This window comes from Girardinichthys multiradiatus, chromosome 8 (assembly GCF_021462225.1).
Source record: "Girardinichthys multiradiatus isolate DD_20200921_A chromosome 8, DD_fGirMul_XY1, whole genome shotgun sequence".
NCBI classification, from domain to species: domain Eukaryota; kingdom Metazoa; phylum Chordata; class Actinopteri; order Cyprinodontiformes; family Goodeidae; genus Girardinichthys; species Girardinichthys multiradiatus.
The window spans coordinates 17,278,696-17,296,343 of record NC_061801.1 but is presented as its reverse complement, the minus strand read 5'-3'; the positions used below and the strand labels follow the sequence as shown (position 1 = coordinate 17,296,343).

At 39.7% G+C, this 17,648-nt stretch overlaps 1 protein-coding gene across 3 annotated transcripts; it reads left to right on the top strand.

The window, feature by feature from the left end:
* Positions 1-303: 303 nt before the first annotated feature.
* c8h18orf25 (chromosome 8 C18orf25 homolog) lies at positions 304-15,650 on the top strand. Of its 3 annotated transcripts, XM_047372582.1 has the most exons (5): positions 313-542; positions 3,285-4,170; positions 11,335-11,505; positions 11,913-12,024; positions 12,116-15,650. In XM_047372582.1, the coding sequence occupies exons 2-5, from the start codon at positions 3,360-3,362 to the stop codon at positions 12,303-12,305; spliced, it is 1,284 nt and encodes a 427-aa protein (XP_047228538.1). In that variant the 5' UTR covers positions 313-542; positions 3,285-3,359; the 3' UTR covers positions 12,306-15,650. The 3 variants fall into 3 exon arrangements, with proteins under 3 accessions (XP_047228540.1, XP_047228538.1, XP_047228541.1); XM_047372585.1 differs by lacking the exon at positions 11,335-11,505 and having other exon boundaries at positions 316-542; XM_047372584.1 differs by lacking the exons at positions 11,335-11,505; positions 11,913-12,024; positions 12,116-15,650 and adding an exon at positions 6,136-8,493 and having other exon boundaries at positions 304-542.
* The last annotated feature ends 1,998 nt before the right edge of the window (positions 15,651-17,648 follow it).

Below are 17,648 nucleotides of genomic sequence, written 5' to 3'. Positions count from 1 at the left end.
CAGAAAATCAGAAATTAATAAACTGGTTAAAACTTTCAGACACTTCCTTTTATTTCTGTTTTGACAATTAATTAATAATTGAAGATGATTGAAGGGAAGATTTCCAAACTAACTGGGATGAAATGTTTCAGAGTATGTCATGGTAAAATAAAAAAAACATTATTAGTCAGCTAATGAAACTGTCTGATTTTTGAGCTTCTCAGCACGGATGGGAACAGAAAGGAAGATTTCAACTTGCAACAAAAAACAACTTGAACTACACTTCCTGTAGTACCTATTTACATCCTGCGGGAGGTACAAGCACGACGACGGGCCGGAAGTCCAGCATATAGCGATGGAGACATTTTAAAAAAAAAAATACCAGGCTGACTGCTAACAGAGCTGCGAGCGCACTGCGTCAAAATACACAGAAATATCTTCCATTTATAAATATAGAAGTCGAATACAGCTGTGTGCTCTGTTTGCGGTGCAAATAAGAAAATTCGAAGATTTCCGATAATGCCAAAAAGCCTGACCTCGATGTACGAATAACTAACGCTGTGGTAAGTCTTAACCGATAGATTGCTATGTGGAAGCTAGCACTTTGGCTGCTAGCATTAGCTGCTAGTTGCTGGCTTGACCCTGCAACCTGCCTAGTCTCACTCTGGCTGGGTAGATACCGTTTCCATTTATAGGATCTTGCAGTGCAGCTGTCCTGCAACCTGATTTTTTAACGACTTGTGCTTTTCCAGTCAAGTTTGCGGAGGTTAAGGTTTTGACCAAGCTAAGCTTCACTGCGCAGCTAAAAGATTGCGTTAGCCTTTAGTCAAAGACTAAACTGACGAAAGTAATTCTACAGGTATTAATATTATTTTTGTTTTATTTTAACGGGATCAGAAAAGTGAATACGCGTATTAATGTGCGCTTCAGTGTAAGTGAATAATGTGTGTTTGTTTGCTTGTAGGTATGATTATGATAAAGTAGACTTTTGCTTAGCGCTAACACTGTATATGAAGAAAATGTCTATTTGAGTGAGTGATACGATAGCTTTAAGGGCACGACAAATGAAAAGTGCGGGTAGATTGTATACTTTGGGGCTCACAACTTCCATTTGGACATTTTGAAACAAACTTAAAAACACCCCGTCTTTAACTGCTTACACTCACAATTTGATATGCTCAGTAGCAGATGCTTTTTTCAAATCTGCAGATTTCCTTTAAAAACCTAAATACATGCTGTATTTATTATAAAATTATATACCGTCTAATAAAAATTATAAACACATGGTCAAACAGAATAACATTTAGAGCTTGCACAAAACATTGAATTTGTGCTCAAATTGTATATGCAAATATTACCCTAGAATATTTTTGCAAAAAAATGCACAAAATGTGACTAAAAAAAATTTGTAAATAAAAATGTCTATTTTATTAACAAATAGCATATTACATTACTTTACTATTACGTTTTTCATGGTTACATGCTGCAACACATAATTGGTAAGAAGGTGATTGGCTGTGCAGGCTAACCAATCAAATGTAAGGCTCTGCTTCATGAGCTGCAGTGACCATTTAAATAATTTTACGTGACACAACCATGAAATAAATCTATGTGTGTGTGTGTATATGTACAGTACAGACCAAAAATTTGGACACACCTTCTCATTCAAAGACTTGTCTTTATTTTCATGACTATAAATATTGTAGCTTCACACTGAAGGCATCAAAACTATGAATTAACACATGTGGAATTATATACTGAACAAAAAAGTGTTAAACAACTGAAAATATGTCTTATATTCTAGCTTCTTCAAAGTAGCCACCTTTTGCTTTGATTACTGCTCAGCACACTCTTGGCATTCTGTTGATGATCTTCAAGAGGTAGTCATCTGAAATGGTTTTCACTTCACAGGTGTGCCCTGTCAGGATTAATAAGTGGGATTTCAAGCCTTATAAATGGGGTTGGGACCATCAGTTGTGTTGTGCAGGAAGTGGATACAGTACACAGCTGATAGTCCTACTGAATAGACTGTTAGAATTTGTATTATGGCAAGAAAAAAGCAGCTAAGTAAAGAAAAACGAGTGGCCATCATTACTTTAAGAAATGAAGGTCAGTCAGTCCGAACAATTGGGAAAACTTTGAAAGTGTCCCCAAGTGCAGTCACAAAAACCATCAAGCGCTACAAAGAAACTGGCTCACATGAGGACCGCCCCAGGAAAGGAACACCAAGAGTCACCTCTGCTGCGGACGATAAGTTCATCCGAGTTACCAGCCTCAGAAATCACAGGTTAACAGCAGCTCAGATTAGAGAACAGGTCAATGCTACACAGAGTTCTAGCAGCAGACACATCTCTAGAACAACTGTTAAGAGGAGACTGTGTGAATCAGGCCTTCATGGTAAAATAGCTGCTAGGAAACCACTGCTGAGGACAGGCAACAAGCAGAAGAGACTTGTTTGGGCTAAAGAACACAAGGAATGGACATTAGACCAGTGGAAATCTGTGCTTTGGTCTGATGAGTCCAAGTTTGACATCTTTGGTTCCAACCACCGTGTCTTTGTGCGGCGCAGAAGAGGTGAACGGATGGAGTCTACATGCCTGGTTCCCACCGTGAAGCATGGAGGAGGAGGTGTGATGGTGTGGGGGTGCTTTGCTGGTGACACTGTTGGGGATTTATTCAAAATTGAAGGCATATTGAACCAGCATGGCTACCACAGCATCTTGCAGCGGCATGCTATTCCATCTGGTTTGTGTTTAGTTGGACCATCATTTATTTTTCAACAGGACAATGACCCCAAACACACCTCCAGGCTGTGTAAGGGCTATTTGACCAAGAAGGAGAGTGATGGGTTGCTGCGCCAGATAACCTGCCCTTCACAGTCACCGGACCTGAACCCAATCGAGATGGTTTGGGGTGAGCTGGACCGCAGAGTGAAGGCAAAAGGGCCAACAAGTGCTAAGCATCTCTGGGAACTCCTTCAAGACTGTTGGAAAACCATTTCAGGTGACTACCTCTTGAAGATCATCAACAGAATGCCAAGAGTGTGTGAAGCAGTAATCAAAGCAAAAGGTGGCTACTTTGAAGGACCTAGAATATAAGACATATTTTCAGTTGTTTCACACTTTTTTGTTCAGTATATAATTCCACATGTGTTAATTCATAGTTTTGATGCCTTCAGTGTGAAGCTACAATATTCATAGTCATGAAAATAAAGAAAACTCTTTGAATGAGAAGGTGTGTCCAAACTTTGGGAATGAATTTGATTAATCTGATCGTTCAGTGTTTTTATTTGTTTTTATTTCCAGCTGGTGAGTTCCTGTCCAGGCACATTGGTCCATATTTCTTGGACCTTTGGGCTCTGGTCTTAACTTTCTCAAGAAATGGCTGATTCCGAAAAGGCAGAAGAATTTTTGGATGCTGCATGCCCACCTGAGTGTCTTGAAGAAGCACAGACAGCTACGGCTTCTGCTCAAGGAGAACAGGATGAACAACTGAAAACAGAGACGACCACGAGTACAAGTTCACCCCCCAGGGAGAAGGAAGCGGACAGCCCCTTGAATACTGAGGGAGAGCAAAGTCTCCTATCAATGCCATGCCTAATGAAGGAGCTTCGTCGGGACTCCCCAGAGTCTCAACATGCCTCTACAGGGAGTGACAAGCCTGTTTCGCGTCACATCTATGAAAGCGACTCCTCGAATCCCTGTATGTTGTCTCCTTCTTCCAGTGGCCACCTGGCTGACTCAGACACACTTTCCTCAGGGGAAGAAGGTGCTGCTCCTCCTGTCGGAGAAGAAGAGGGTAGTATGGAAACTGCAAATGATCCTGGTCAGTCAGAAAAAAGAGAGACAGCTTCAGGGGGCAGAAAGTCTCGCCGATCACATTCGGAGAGTGAAATGCCTGCTAACGCAATGGCTGCAAAGAAAAACCGCTGCCAGTCAACAGCAATGGCACCAGGGCAGGAAAAACAAACCAATGGCAAGTTGGGAAAAGTGAAAGGTCATCGGAGTCAGAAACACAAGGAGCGCATACGTCTGCTAAGGCAGAAACGAGAAGCAGCGGCTCGGAAGAAGTATAACCTGCTGCAGGACAGCAGCACCAGTGACAGTGAGCTCACATGTGACTCCAGCACCAGCTCCTCAGACGATGATGACACTTCTGGAGGAAGCAAGACAATCAAGACAGATATTCCAGGTAATCTCGATGACCCTACCACATGCACATAGCACAGCAATATACTTGGTTAACAGTACCAACTATTCAGATTGCATGTGTAAAATACTGCCATAAAATACACAGTGTAACAGAAAATTAGAGCACATAGGAATTTGTAACTACTGGTTATCAATCACACGGGTTAACAATGAGGGGTTCCCTGCATGACAGTACAGATTTAGTCCAAATGTATAGCAATGTTTTACATATAATTGATATTTAGTTTATACTGTCAATGTATTGCAAAGCTTGCTTTTTGTGCTTGTTTTATCAGTCACCATGTTTTCGTTTTCTATTGTTTTAAGGTTTTTTGTTTGTTTTTTTTGTTTTTTTTTGCCATTCATCATCTAAAGTCATTTGTGTCATCTTTAAATGCATAGCTTAGTTAGATGGCCTACATCCAGTGTCTTTTTTTACTTTTCATGTTTTCTCTGTTCTTTCCCATCAATGCATGCTGGAAGTGTAGTCGGCATTGTTCAACTCACTGATTGATACTTATTTAAAACGTAGGTGCTATCTGCAGTGTTAACAAATGAGTCAGAGATACTTTCACCCTCTGTTCCAAACTGACTTTACTGAAAATCTTACTGCGTTAACGTAAGCCATTGACTTTTATTTTTATTAGGTTTTGCCTGAAAATGCTATTTCTAATATTTTTGATTTAGGAGTCACTGAATGTCTACATCACTACAAAACAGTGTTAGTGGTTAGGTGTAACTCTCAAAAAGTCATGTTGCCCTTTTTTCTATTAGACGACAATCGATGCAAACACGCTGCTGAAGATGTTGTGAGCTAAAGTAAGGTGTAAAAATCCTGCACTGATCAAAGCCCTAAGTTAATCAGTAGAAATGCACCAATTAGAATTTTGTGGCTCATACAGTTTTGACCTGCCAGTAGCAATTTTAGGCTGATTCCAATTTCTCTCTAAGAACAGTCATATAAGAATGGCATTTATTTTTTTTCTAGCCTTCCTGTTGTGAGCGGTCAATAAATGTTGATATTAGGAGCAGATGGGGACGTCACACTGATGTGAGAGGGCATTCACTGTAAAACGGAGGTTTACTAATATTTTAGAACAGGAAAATTGACTTGGAGTTTATATTTTTTACAACTTTTTATGATCTTCTATTATTGAGTTGATGCATTAGTTTGGCTAGCATTACTTAAACAGTCTCTGTAGAAATCATGGAAAATGTAGATCCTTACCATAAATCAGAGATTTCCAAAAGACTGCCAACAATTCCAAATCCAACATATTACATAGCAGACCGGAGTTAAAAGATATATAATACATTCAGTCTTCCTGTTGTCTGTTGAAAGTCTCCCTCTGTCTTGCTGCCTGAATAAACGGCATATGTTGTAGAAGATACAGTTACTATGTTGTCGGCACAACAGTATGGGGCCTTCACTGGTCGGAAACAGATCAGATTTTTGAGTTTACAATAGGCCAATCACCAGGCAGGGCAGGACAAGCTGTAAATCTGCCAATTCTGGTCACCAGCTGATTTCTCAGTCCGTCTGTAGTAGACGCTAACACTTGTAGTTTTTCTGTTTTAAAAAGCTTGTATGAGTTGAAGTGACCAGAATCATTTGCTAACTAGTATTCAAAAACTTTTCTTAAGCATTTCTGACTCCAAAGATTTGCAAATAATTTCTTTTAGATGGATGAGTGTATTCCCCACTCAATAATCCCTGAATTGGTCACCAACACATCCAGTTTTCTTCCTCTAGGTATCTCTTAGTACATGAATCTTTTCAGCCATTTTTTACATCCCGGAAACAATTTGAGTGCTTCAACTGCATGATGTAGTCCATCAGCATGAACGAGTCGATCTGCACGTAACCCAAAACAGACCTTCATGTTCTCTTTAATACACAAGTCCACCTCCGAAGCATGAAAGTGCTACTGTATTTTCTTATGGCTTGGCCTCAATGTCTTTAAAGCTGGCTTCAGACGTGCGTCGGAGAGATCCAGAGTGGGAGCCCAGATTCATGGGCTGCTGGACACCAGTTCGTGGGACAGGAACGGCATCGGCAGCGTTCTGGAGGAGGCCATGACACGTTTTGCTGTAATGCAGCGCCAGACTGAGGAGCGCTTCCGCATCTGGATGGAAAAGCTGGCTCACCTCGACTCGGACAACGATTCGTCCAAGCGCTCAAGTGACGCCCCTGAGGGGCAGCAAGTGGCTCAGCTGTCGCCCCCAAGCTCTTTTTTGCCATCGTCAGAGTCTGCAGAGACTATGGCTGCCTACATGCTGGCACGAGAGAGCAACAGTCTCACTCCCACTCCCATGAACAACAATAACATCCTCCCTGAAGCTGTCGCTCAGAATGGGAATTTAGGTGTTCCAGATCCTGGTCTCTTGAATGTTTAGAGTCTGCTTCAGTTCCTGTAGTTTTATTCACAGAATCTAGAAACTAGTTGATGCTAAAAAGCGTGGCTGTCCGTTATAATAGTTAAATGATGTGGGGGTCTCTTAGCAAATACACGAATAACAGCATCCAGACCTGAGCTGGTCATTGGAACTTGCCTCTGTGTAGACCTTGTGCTCAGTGTTTCTGTTGGCACTGAATCACTGTGAGATTTGACATTCAGAGTTATCCAACTCAGCTGTTTGATTTCTGCTGCTTCTGTGACACGGTCACTGACTCTTTTACAACACTGATAAATCAATCAGGGCTGTTATTCCAATATAGGTTGTTTGGCTTGCTTGTTCTCATTTATCAGCTGTTCAAACACAAAGTATCTAATTCATACTAAAATGCGCATTACGGCACCTGGGCAGAAGGTATTACAGTACTAGGCGGGGTGCTGCTGAGTAAATGGCATGTGCCTTGTCATAAAGCATTTCAGTGCTGTTTCTGTAGCAATCAGGTTTAACACTCCACATTGTTCATGATTTATTTGCCTATTTGCACCAAGCTTGCAAATGGTTCAGGAAGCTCTTGCAACAGCTCTTTATCTTGGTGGCATAGCTTTACTAACAGCAGAACATTTATCATAAATTTTCCTATAAATATAAATGCAATATAATTACCATAAATGATGTTTTCTGCTTGTAAGCTATTTTAATGTTGGCCTTTCTGTTACATTTGTTTCAATTGCTGTTTTTTTGTTTTTTGTAGCAACATGAAGCTACTGAGGGAGAAAAGTTATTTACTAGTTTTTTGTTTTTTTTGTCAACCTTTACAGACTGTGGACTTCAGAAAAAGTGCTAGATAATTGTGTGGCAGTTAGCTGCAAGGTCAGGAGTGTCAAATTGTCATTGATGTATTTGCCTTGTTGTGTTTGGTTTGCACTGGCTTTGCCTCCAAGCTTGGCCTTGAGCTCCATGAGACTGTGTTTAAGTAGCTTCAACCTTAGGATCAACTGAAGTGATAGAGCTGCAATATGGAGCATGATAATGTTTACAGATTATTTCTAAAAAAGATAAAGGGAAGGAACAACAGACTGATCTGAATTATAATGCGGCCACCTCTGGTTCGTCTTCTGTGGTCTTATGGGAAACACTCCTCAAAACTTTTCTTACACTACACTGAATAACGTACAGTGCCTTGTAAAAGTATTGAAAACCATTGGATTTCCTGTTTTCTCATGGCCGCAGGCCTTATTGCATTTTAATGGGATTTCATGTGATAGACCATCAGAAAGTGGTGCATAAATTTTGAAGTGGCAGGGAAATGATACGTGGTTTAAAAATCTTATTACAAATAAGGTAAATGTCTTAACTAATTATGTAAACGTGCCTGCAACAGCTTTACACATCTAGAGGTTGAAATTTCTGTCTATGGCCTTTGGCACAACGGCTCAAGCTCAGGTAGATTAGATGGATTTCCCAGTTTTTAAATCTTGCAACAGATTTTCAATTGGATTTAGATCTGGACTTTGGCTAGGTCATTCTAACACATAAATATGTTTTGAATCCAGTCCAGCTAGACTGTATGTTGGACGTTTTTGCGAGTGAGCCGCCACCTCAGGTGTTCTTCTGGGAATACCCTGTATATAGCTCAATCTGTATTCCCATCAGCTCTGACAAGCTTTCCTTTTTCTCCCTTAGAAAAGCATCATCACCTACCATGTTTTGAAATGGGACCGGTGTGTTAGGGTTAATTCTCTGCCACACACATAACACTCTGCATGTAGGCCAAAAAAACTGTCTTTCTATCCAGTCTGACGGGTTTCATGCCCCCCACCCCCACTGCACGATGCTGCCACTGCCATGTAACACATTGTCTGTTTTTTGTTAAGACCATATACAGGTCCTTCTCAAAAAATATTAGCATATTGTGATAAAGTTCATTATTTTCCATAATGTCATGATGAAAATGTAACATTCATATATTTTAGATTCATTGCACACTAACTGAAATATTTCAGGTCTTTTATTGTCTTAATATGGATGATTTTGGCATACAGCTCATGAAAACCCAAAATTCCTATCTCACAAAATTAGCATATCATTAAAAGGGTCTCTAAACGAGCTATGAACCTAATCATCTGAATCAACGAGTTAACTCTAAACACCTGCAAAAGATTCCTGAGGCCTTTAAAACTCCCAGCCTGGTTCATCACTCAAAACCCCAATCATGGGTAAGACTGCCGACCTGACTGCTGTCCAGAAGGCCACTATTGACACCCTCAAGCAAGAGGGTAAGACACAGAAAGAAATTTCTGAACGAATAGGCTGTTCCCAGAGTGCTGTATCAAGGCACCTCAGTGGGAAGTCTGTGGGAAGGAAAAAGTGTGGCAGAAAACGCTGCACAACGAGAAGAGGTGACCGGACCCTGAGGAAGATTGTGGAGAAGGGCCGATTCCAGACTTTGGGGGACCTGCGGAAGCAGTGGACTGAGTCTGGAGTAGAAACATCCAGAACCACCGTGCACAGGCGTGTGCAGGAAATGGGCTACAGGTGCCGCATTCCCCAGGTCAAGCCACTTTTGAACCAGAAACAGCGGCAGAAGCGCCTGACCTGGGCTACAGAGAAGCAGCACTGGACTGTTGCTCAGTGGTCCAAAGTACTTGTTTTGGATGAAAGCAAATTCTGCATGTCCTTCGGAAATCAAGGTGCCAGAGTCTGGAGGAAGACTGGGGAGAAGGAAATGCCAGAAGTCCAGTGTCAAGTACCCACAGTCAGTGATGGTCTGGGGTGCCGTGTCAGCTGCTGGTGTTGGTCCACTGTGTTTTATCAAGGGCAGGGTCAATGCAGCTAGCTATCAGGAGATTTTGGAGCACTTCATGCTTCCATCTGCTGAAAAGCTTTATGGAGATGAAGATTTCATTTTTCAGCACGACCTGGCACCTGCTCACAGTGCCAAAACCACTGGTAAATGGTTTACTGACCATGGTATCACTGTGCTCAATTGGCCTGCCAACTCTCCTGACCTGAACCCCATAGAGAATCTGTGGGATATTGTGAAGAGAATGTTGAGAGACTCAAGACCCAACACTCTGGATGAGCTAAAGGCCGCTATCGAAGCATCCTGGGCCTCCATAAGACCTCAGCAGTGCCACAGGCTGATTGTCTCCATGCCACGCCGCATTGAAGCAGTAATTTCTGCAAAAGGATTCCCGACCAAGTATTGAGTGCATAACTGTACATGATTATTTGAAGGTTGACGTTTTTTTGTATTAAAAACACTTTTCTTTTATTGGTCGGATGAAATATGCTAATTTTGTGAGATAGGAATTTTGGGTTTTCATGAGCTGTATGCCACAATCATTCGTATTAAGACAATAAAAGACCTGAAATATTTCAGTTAGTGGGCAATGAATCTAAAATATATGAATGTTAAATTTTCATCATTACATTATAGAAAATAATGAACTTTATCACAATATGCTAATATTTTGAGAAGGACCTGTAAATCCTTTGCCAGATACAACAAATTTTTAAACCATGCATAATTTTCTCGTCAGTTCACAAGTATGCTCTGCTTTATGTTTGTGAATCACATACAATTCCAGTAAGTGTGTAAAACTTTGAAGGACTATGAATACTTTTGCAAGTTACCGTATATGACCATTAGAGTAACCTCTGTAACACACAACACTGCTAACAACATGAAATATCAGACGGTTGTGATTGGAATCCTTGGCCCATCAGTTTCCATAGCTGGGATTTTAAGAAATGTTTTGTATGTAAATGACTGTCCCATCTGTTTGCATGTGATTATATAACTATGTAGTGCAAGGCCTAATTAGTTGTCATCAGAAGCATGTGTGCAAGGTATATCTGCGCTTAACGCTGATACGAATGGTGACTGACGGGACATTTTATCACTTGAATTGTTTCTCCTTGCCCTGTGGTTTTGTTTCAGATAGTGATGAATGTGGTTTTTAAGGTAGGACTGCATCCTTTTTCTTTTGCTGCTTTGGATTTAAATGGATCCGGCATCTTCCTTTTTGCCGATTTTGCCAACACAATGAGGAAAACGTGGTGCATACAATCAAAATGTGCATTGAAAAGACTAAAGGACAGTCCATTGTTTACCAAAGAGACTCTCCTGGTTTACATTAGTCCTTTTTGTATAATTAAAACATGACCTTTATATTTGGAGGAGCTCTGTTTCCCCGGTTAACACGGTAGAAGTATATCTTCCTACTGTCAGTTATTCACAACTTCTCTCATTGTACATGTGGTCCAGACAAACCTGCTGAAACACCTACACCAATGTCTGGATAACAGTGCACATCACTCTAAGGGACTCTCTTTACAGGGTTGATTAAAGACGTGCTCCTGCTCTTCCACAGTTACTCTTTTGTTGTTTGGCTATTTATCATCTTAACTGTGTTTCATTCAGAGCAAGGTTATTTTTAGGTGTTTTGTAAAAACTAGTGTAGTTTTTATGTGGATGGCTGTTATTTTAAAACCAATAAATAAATACAAAAAAACGCTGCTGCTGCAGACCGTTTATTTGTGCTAACATAAATGCACAACTAATAATCAATAGTTTAAGTTGTGCATATTTAACAGCACAACAGCTGCTTTCAAGCATATGAGGGGGGGATTTTAATTTTTATGGGTTATTTTTAATGCAACTTGAAGATGCTGTAGATGCAGCGTCCACTCGGTTCCAAGCTTAACCCAACTATCCCCTAAAGGCATGGTTTGAATAATGAAGTGTTTTCTTTGTCTCCTGCAGACGGGCCTCCGGTAGTGGGTCACTATGATATTTCAGACACTGATTCTAACCAGGAGAGTATGAGTGTGGAGACAGTCCGGCCTACGGTGATAAGGCATGAGCTAAAAACACACAGAGGCCAGGACATGGCAGCACTCTCTGGGTGTATAAGAGCTCTGAGCTCAATCTCAGGTCAGTTACAAACCCCGGTGTATCCGAACTGATAATTTCCTCTCAGTGAAGTGCGGTGACTTTAAAAGGGGGCCTGGGTGTCTTCCATAAGCAACGGTGGGGAAACGGGGCTTTTTTAATCTCGGTGAGAGGCCTTTGAAGTACACTTCACCCCACACACGAACAGCCCTGGTTTATCATTTGATGTTGCTAAAAAACAGATGCGCTGCTTCCTCAAAGCAAGAATTAAGTCTTCCATCTGCTGATTTGCTTCCTCTTATCCAATCAGTTTTTGAAAAGCAACTGTCTCATTGTTTTGTTTTTGTCTCTGTCAAAGCAGCCGCAGTCTTCGTGTTGTCAGCAAGGCCTGAAGCCCTCTACTGCTTTGATCCTCCTCCTGATGTGTCTGTCCCTCTTATATATTTCAGGCCATATGGAGGCAGAGCTATCGCACAAGGAGAGCTTTCAACACAAAGGCCAGATTAAAGTTGCTTCCTCAGACAGTGAGGTGGAAATAGTCGGAGTACAGGAGAATGCACGGTAAAGCAGAGTTGTTTCTTTTTCTTGTTTGCTTCAAACTGACCCCACACTTGATGCAGTTTTGAATTTTTTTTCTCTTTTTCATATCCAGATGCGCCCATCCATGCGGAGGGGTGATAAAGAGTTTGTCTTCCTGGAAGGAAAATTCAGTGGATCAGTTAAACAGCACAAATCAATCACAGCTGTGGACTAATGTCTCCCCTCGCCCTAACTGGGTCTCCCCTCCCGAAGTGGTGGACCTCACATTGGACGAGGACGCTGGGCACAAATATCTACTTTAAAACTGTTCATACCCCCTGCCTAGTGTCATTTAGGCTGAAATCAATAAATTGCAGCCTCTCCCTTACCTGCTCATAGACTCCTTGTTCTCTTGGACTCCTATTTTTAACATTCTGTTTATCAAAGCCATTCTACTGATGTGATTCCCCAATCTCTGCTTCTCAAACTATGATCTAGCTGTAATGAAATGGCACAGTGCTGTAAGTGCAAGTTGAAACTTACAAGAGTGGGGTTATCTGTTCATGATAGCAATATCCTCCCATCATTTATTACCTTCATGTCTCAATACCCGAGTTGGGTAGATAATTTGTGCTCGCAAGTTAAAGCACTTTGCGCTGCTGCTTTTAGATTTTGTCAGGTTCACAACAGTGCTGTTGACTTCGAGTGGGATGTTTTAGACCTGATTTTTCTTTGTCAGCGGCATTCAAAATCAAGCTTAATCTGGAATGGTTTTTTTTTTTTTTTTTGGTTTTGGTTTTTTTTTTTGGTTTTAGTGCAGCACAACGTAAATGTATGGTAACAGTAACCGATCGAGATGGGGTGGGGGGGGTTCTGCAGGTTTCTTTTTAGAGGTCTCCACACTGGATGTGCGTTCAAATCATTTAGCATTCATAGTTTGCTTTGCACAGTGTCCAAAAGAGGCACCACCTGCTTCCATCCTTTCAGGGAGGGTTTTAGTTGTATCATAAGGGAAATGTTACAAAATTGGTTAAGAGTTAAATGAGAGAAGAAATAACGCCATGGATCTTTTGGCTCTGTCAGATTTACATCCAAGTGTCATGTCTTTAAAGCTCACTAATCAATAACCCACAGGACATTACCATTTCTTGACTTTTCATTAACAAAACAAATCGAGTCATTATTAAATAGTTTGACATGACCAGTTTTTTTTAACTGAGCTTCTAAGATATAAAGGAGTGATAATCTGCTGTAAACTCAGACATTTGTATAGAAAGACAAAGTCGCTGTTCAGACCTGAACTAAACATCTGTTCTGATTGATCCAGATGTAAGTAGACGAGGTTTGGCAACGGCGGTTTACATCAGGCATTAACATCCATCCTGAGCGAGCTCTATTACCTGCTTTAAATGTAACCAAACGCTCAGCCAGGTCAGAGTTGGCTGCCTGCTGAGCACCAAACAACTTGTCTGCTGATGTTTCTGTAACAACAGATACATTTAATCACTTTAGCAATAACCTACTTCATTATGGTTAAGGTTCACCTGAATCTAATTTTTGTTGAGTCGTTTGATTTATGACATTTTTGATGTGGATAGTTTTGTAGCTTAAATACGAGAGAAGTAGAGGTGAGCAAACAATGTAGGAGTCTACAAAGGTCAGCATCTTAACTGTATGCACAATTTAATCGGCCAGAGATCGGAATCAGCCGGTTTTTACTTGACCGTCTTAGATCTGTGATTTTTGGGTCTAATGGAAAAAATAAAACATTTTTTTTCTTTACATTGAATGCATCAAAAAGAAGAACTCGAATGCTTTTTGTTTTAAACTCATCAACCAGCAACATGTACATTGATGCTCTGTTTGGTTTTAGTTTAATATAGATCAGATAAAGGTTAATGACATATACTTTGATACACAAATGGTGTTAATGCTGTAATTCCTTCATTTTCTGTTGTGTTCAAGTATTACCTCTGTCATAGAGCCTGCAGCAACTTTTTGCTCTTTTGTGTGTTTATATGTAGGAGAAAAAAATAGAATAGGTCAAACTCTTGAGTCAGTAGGCTATACCTCTATGAAAACCTGTAATCTGTGTCAGGCAGGAAACGTTTGTTCATTGCATCGCTAATTTTGACCCCTCAGTAAAACGTCTAATTGCTTTTGACTGCGCACAGATATCCTGCACGCACAGCACTACGTGAAAATTAATCATTTTATATACCGATGCAGAATACAGCATATGCTTCCATGAGTTAAATTATAATCCAGTTGATTGGATCACTCAGGATGGATGCTAGGGCCAGATGTGATTGGGGTGGAGCATGTCTTAAACCAGCCCCGACGTTCCTTTTATAACATATTTACAGGTTTTTCTGCTGTTACATCTGTACCACAAAGGACGAGTGCAGTGCTGGTTTTAGTTCCATCAGTAAAACATTTGGTTCATTTCCACATATAAATGGCAGGTGGAGCCTGTGAGCTGGCAAAGAATCCATTCTTTTAGTTTAGTTTTGAGTTGTAATGGAAGCTGCGTTTTCATCTGAGAGACTTGTTATCAGTGAATGTATGACCTCGCAGTGCTGGCTCTGTTTTTACTGTTTTGCATGCTTCTCTTGAACGGGTGCATACTCCTTAAAGAAAAAAAAAACTCTGGGAAACCCTTTTTAAAAACAGGAAATGTTTCTTCCCTTGAATACAGCAAAGCAAAATGGTCTAATTGCCTTGAAATGTGCACTATTTTCTTTTTAAGAAATGTACAAAGCCTGTTATTTTAACTTTACAGAGCAGTAGATTTTGCAGTCTCAACCACAAATATATTTTAATAATGGTTATAAATTAAGCACATATATAAATACGTATAAAAAAGTAAAAGGGGTGTTGAGTTTGTGCTCATGTGTGAGGCGTTGTGAGACATTTGATGTGTTTTTTTTCCCCTTCGGTCTCAGGGCCTTCGTGCTTCTTCCCTGCAATCATACCTTGTCCTCCACACTGGACTGCAATGAAGCTGGTGAATTTTAATCAATAGACAACTTTTGCTAACTTTTTTTTTTCTGGTAATGCATTAAATAACATTTACTTTCCTACGCCATGTTTGAGAATTTATAAATGAACTTTGGCTAATAACAGAAAGGGGAAATAAAAAATTTTAACAATCTAAACCAAAGTCTAAATGGAATTTATGTTCTTAGTTTGTTTCCGTTTTAAGTCAGTTTATGCATTCAAGTCTAAATTTGGAAATACGCTGTTTTGGAAAAAAATATGATAGATTATTGTTTTATAGAAAATTTTTTGTTTTATTTGGCCAGTTATTTCCACTTATCGCAGCTTCTTTATTTTTTCTGCTTGAAAAATCTTTCTTTTAGCTTGTTAGTGAGACATTACACGTCATTAACAGTATCATCAGACTACATGGCAGGGATGCCCGACTGTGATTTTACATTGCATGTTTAACAAGACTTTTTTTTTTTTATCCAGGTCAGAAATTTTGCTTATTGTAGCTAATTCAGCTTTGCTCCTCTGTTGTTTTTATTCAGTTTGACTCAGTATTTTTCACTAGCAAGAAATGTTTTTTTTCTCCTTGTTGCTTCTGCAAGACCCTGACTTCCGTGACATTGTGTATGTAGAACAAAAAGAAACTATTTTAAGAGTAAATAAATAGTATTTAATGATCTCTTGTACATGCATTGTTTGCTTTTACGCAACTCTCGCTTATTTCATTTCTAAAGACATTTTTGTATTTCATATAATGAATCAGAATGAGTATAAGAAACATGTCTCAAGCCTGAAAAAGGCAAACTGGTGTTATGTGGCTTTTAGTTGTAGTTTGAACAAAATTGCTCGTTTTAGCAAGAAAACCGTAAACTGATGACTGACATTCAGGATCTGTTTTTCAATCATTCAGGTCATATGTTACAAAGATTTCTGGCACTGATGTATAAAATTCAAGGTTCCTTAAAAAAAAAAAAGTATGGACTCATTTTTGGGTCTGGATAAGTATAGGAAAGGAAAAGAGTAGTAGTTGAAGAAAGTTCATGTTTTCATTCTCATTGTCTACATGTTGCATATACAGGATATATTTCACATTGAACATGTAAAAAGATATCAAATTATTCATCCTGGATTCTTTTTTTTCGTCTCAAAACTTTGTAATTTCACAAGGGGTGTGAACACTTTTGGGTGCCTCTTTATGAGTGAAACTATTTCCACTATCTAATTTAATGAGATGTCCCAATGATTTAAGCAGTCTAGACAACTGGGAACAATTCATCTTTAGCCTAACACACCAATATGGCATGCTGGGTCAGGGTTCATACTGCAACACTAGCCACTAGGGGGACATATGGAGTTCACCTAAAGAGTACAATGAGGCAGTGGAGCAATGCAATGCAGTCTTTGGGGCCCTTTTTCTTAAACTAAAGCCCCTTAGCTGGGTCTTTTCACCCCTGGGGTAGAACATCAGCTGTATGGTAATTTATTTTAAGCAAGCAGTGGACTTCCAATGAATGGATCCTTGGAAGAAAGTGTCTTCCTTCCTCTTGCAGATGGCTGAATGACGCCACTCCAAGTTCTGTTCTGCACATTTGCTGCAAGTGATTTCCACAGTTATTCAAAGTGAGAGCTAATTTGTTTGGCACTGCTCTAACCGCCACCAGAGGGTTATGAAATAAAAACCTTTTGTAATTTTACTAGCTTGTTAACTTTTTACTTTTAATCTTAAACTCACATTTAAGGGATCTCAATATCAGATATTTTCTACACCATATCTAAATATTCTGAATGAAATAAGAGTAAAGCAAATAAAGAATGATAAAGAGAAACTCTTAAGGCTGATAAAATTTACTGTTGTGTTAGAGTTTTTGTTAGTTCAAGAACATGAAATTTAACTTACAGTGATGAAGCATAATTAAAGACCCTTTGTGTTTCACCCCAGGCTTGAAGCATTATATGGTGAGAACTGTGGGAGATGAGATGAGAACATATGGCGCTGAAAGTTTTGTGACCCTCTTAGCCTCCCCATGTCCATCTGTTCCTTCATCCTTCGGGGTTAACACTCCAGGCGGGGACTTTTTCAGGACAGCTTTTTGCTCTGCAGACAAATGGTCCACATGTCTCTTAGGGGTCTGTTGAAAACATAGTTAAGATGGAAGATATTTTAATTTCAGAGGCATCCCTTGGACTTCATACATTATCAGTAGCGATAACTAAATTCCTGGGGAGTCCTACAGCCTATATGCAAATGTTTAGCTTTCTGTGGCTCCATAAGAGGTGCACTACATATGAATGCATACATATGCGAAGTAAACTGCATGTTCAGAACCATGAAAAGGTCATACCAAAACAAGACCACTGTATTGTCAACTGAAAAATGTCTTACATTTCACAAAGTTCAGGCTTGCTGTAAAACAAAAACCAAAAAACTGCCAATCAAATTATGTTTGAGTTAGATGCCTAATATGCTGGGAGGGGAATAATATACATCCATTAATGTTTAAAGCCACCTTCATTAGTTTTTTTTTTAAATGTTTTTTTCATGTTACAACCACAAACCTCAATGCAGATGCTCATTTAGATGTAGGTCTGGACGTTGACTAGGTCATTCTAACATATAGATATGCTTTAACATGTGTATAACGGTAATATACACTCTCCGGCCACTTTATTAGGTA